The sequence below is a fragment of the Crocodylus porosus genome, unplaced genomic scaffold (assembly GCF_001723895.1).
Source record: "Crocodylus porosus isolate Cpor-Errol unplaced genomic scaffold, CroPor_comp1, whole genome shotgun sequence".
Classification (NCBI taxonomy): domain Eukaryota; kingdom Metazoa; phylum Chordata; order Crocodylia; family Crocodylidae; genus Crocodylus; species Crocodylus porosus.
In genome coordinates this window covers 15241446-15242557 of record NW_017728923.1, presented here as the reverse complement: position 1 = coordinate 15242557, position 1112 = coordinate 15241446, and the positions used below count along the sequence as shown (strand labels likewise).

Here is a 1112-nt window from a genome sequence, read left to right as displayed (position 1 = left end):
CAGGGTCCGGCCCAGCGGGGCCCGCCGAGGCGCACAGCCGCTGGTTGGGGCATCCCTGGCAGGCGGCGGCCTTGCCCGCCTGCGCGCTGCTGGTGCCGGGACAGTCTGCACGGGACGGAGACGCGTCGCGTTAGAGAAACCAAGACAGACCCAGACCCGCCCTCTCCCTTCCTCCCGGCCCTCACCGTGCGGTGGCGACACTGCTACTGGCTCCTCAGCCATCGCGCAGCCAGCTCCTCCCGCAATGCTTCCGTCTCTGAAGCAAACACTTCCGGGGCAGCGGCGACAAGTCCCGCCCCCAGAGGAAGTGCGGCCCTGACGTGTGCGCAAGCGCGGAGACTGCAGCGATGTCGCTGCCAGCGCCGGTGCCCTGTGGGGCGAGTGATGCAGCGTTTTCGCTTCGGCCCAATTACGGCGGGGGAGGCCGAGGCGCTTGGACTCCCGTACACAGCCTCTCTCTTGGGTTGCCCCAGATCATGGCGGGGAGACATACCGTATTTTCTTGCATAAAGCATCCCCCAATATTTAAAGCACCTTGTTTTTGAAAGGTATTATGAAGAAGTCCGCACACATGCACATCCGCGCACGCTCTGGTACTGGACCGTCAAGCCCTTTGGGAAGAAGATGGTCTTTGATGCCCATGAAGTGAAAAGCAAAGGGCGGTAGCTCCCTCAGCTGCCTGAGTGGTAATGCCAGAACTGCTGCAGGGCGGAGCAGGGTGCTTCTTCAAGGTCAAAAAATCCTCTTTCTGATTTAATACACAGCCCCCAATACCAGGTGGCTGATTTTTGGGGGAAAGTTGCATGTTGTGAGACAATACAATATAATGTGAGCCAGAGCCCGGCTGGGGAACAGCAGATTGGCAGGAAAGTAAGCGCTGCTGTATCCAGATCCATAATTACCTTTTAATTGGCTACGTCATTGAAAAACAGGCACTGAGTGGAGATGTTGTTAGAAATATTATTAAAAATGCATTATCAATAGCAGATTTAGAAAAAAAAAAAAAAACACAGCTGCTACCCATCCCTCTCTGTCCTGCAAATTTACTATCTCTTTGTTACACTAAATCACACTTTCTTTCATGACCCCACATTCCTAAGGCTAAGATAAGA

General features: G+C 54.6%; 1 protein-coding gene across 1 annotated transcript in view; it reads right to left on the bottom strand.

Moving 5' to 3' along the window:
* NUBP1 (nucleotide binding protein 1) overlaps positions 1-284 on the bottom strand; it is a 21869-nt gene extending 21585 nt beyond the window's left edge. Inside the window, exons 1-2 of the mRNA XM_019540099.1 lie at positions 186-284; positions 2-105 (exon numbers count right to left, since the gene is read on the bottom strand). Coding sequence (XP_019395644.1) covers positions 2-105; positions 186-222 — 141 coding nt within the window. The 5' untranslated portion in view covers positions 223-284. The remainder of the gene's footprint in view (position 1; positions 106-185) is intronic.
* Between the last annotated feature and the right edge of the window lie 828 nt (positions 285-1112).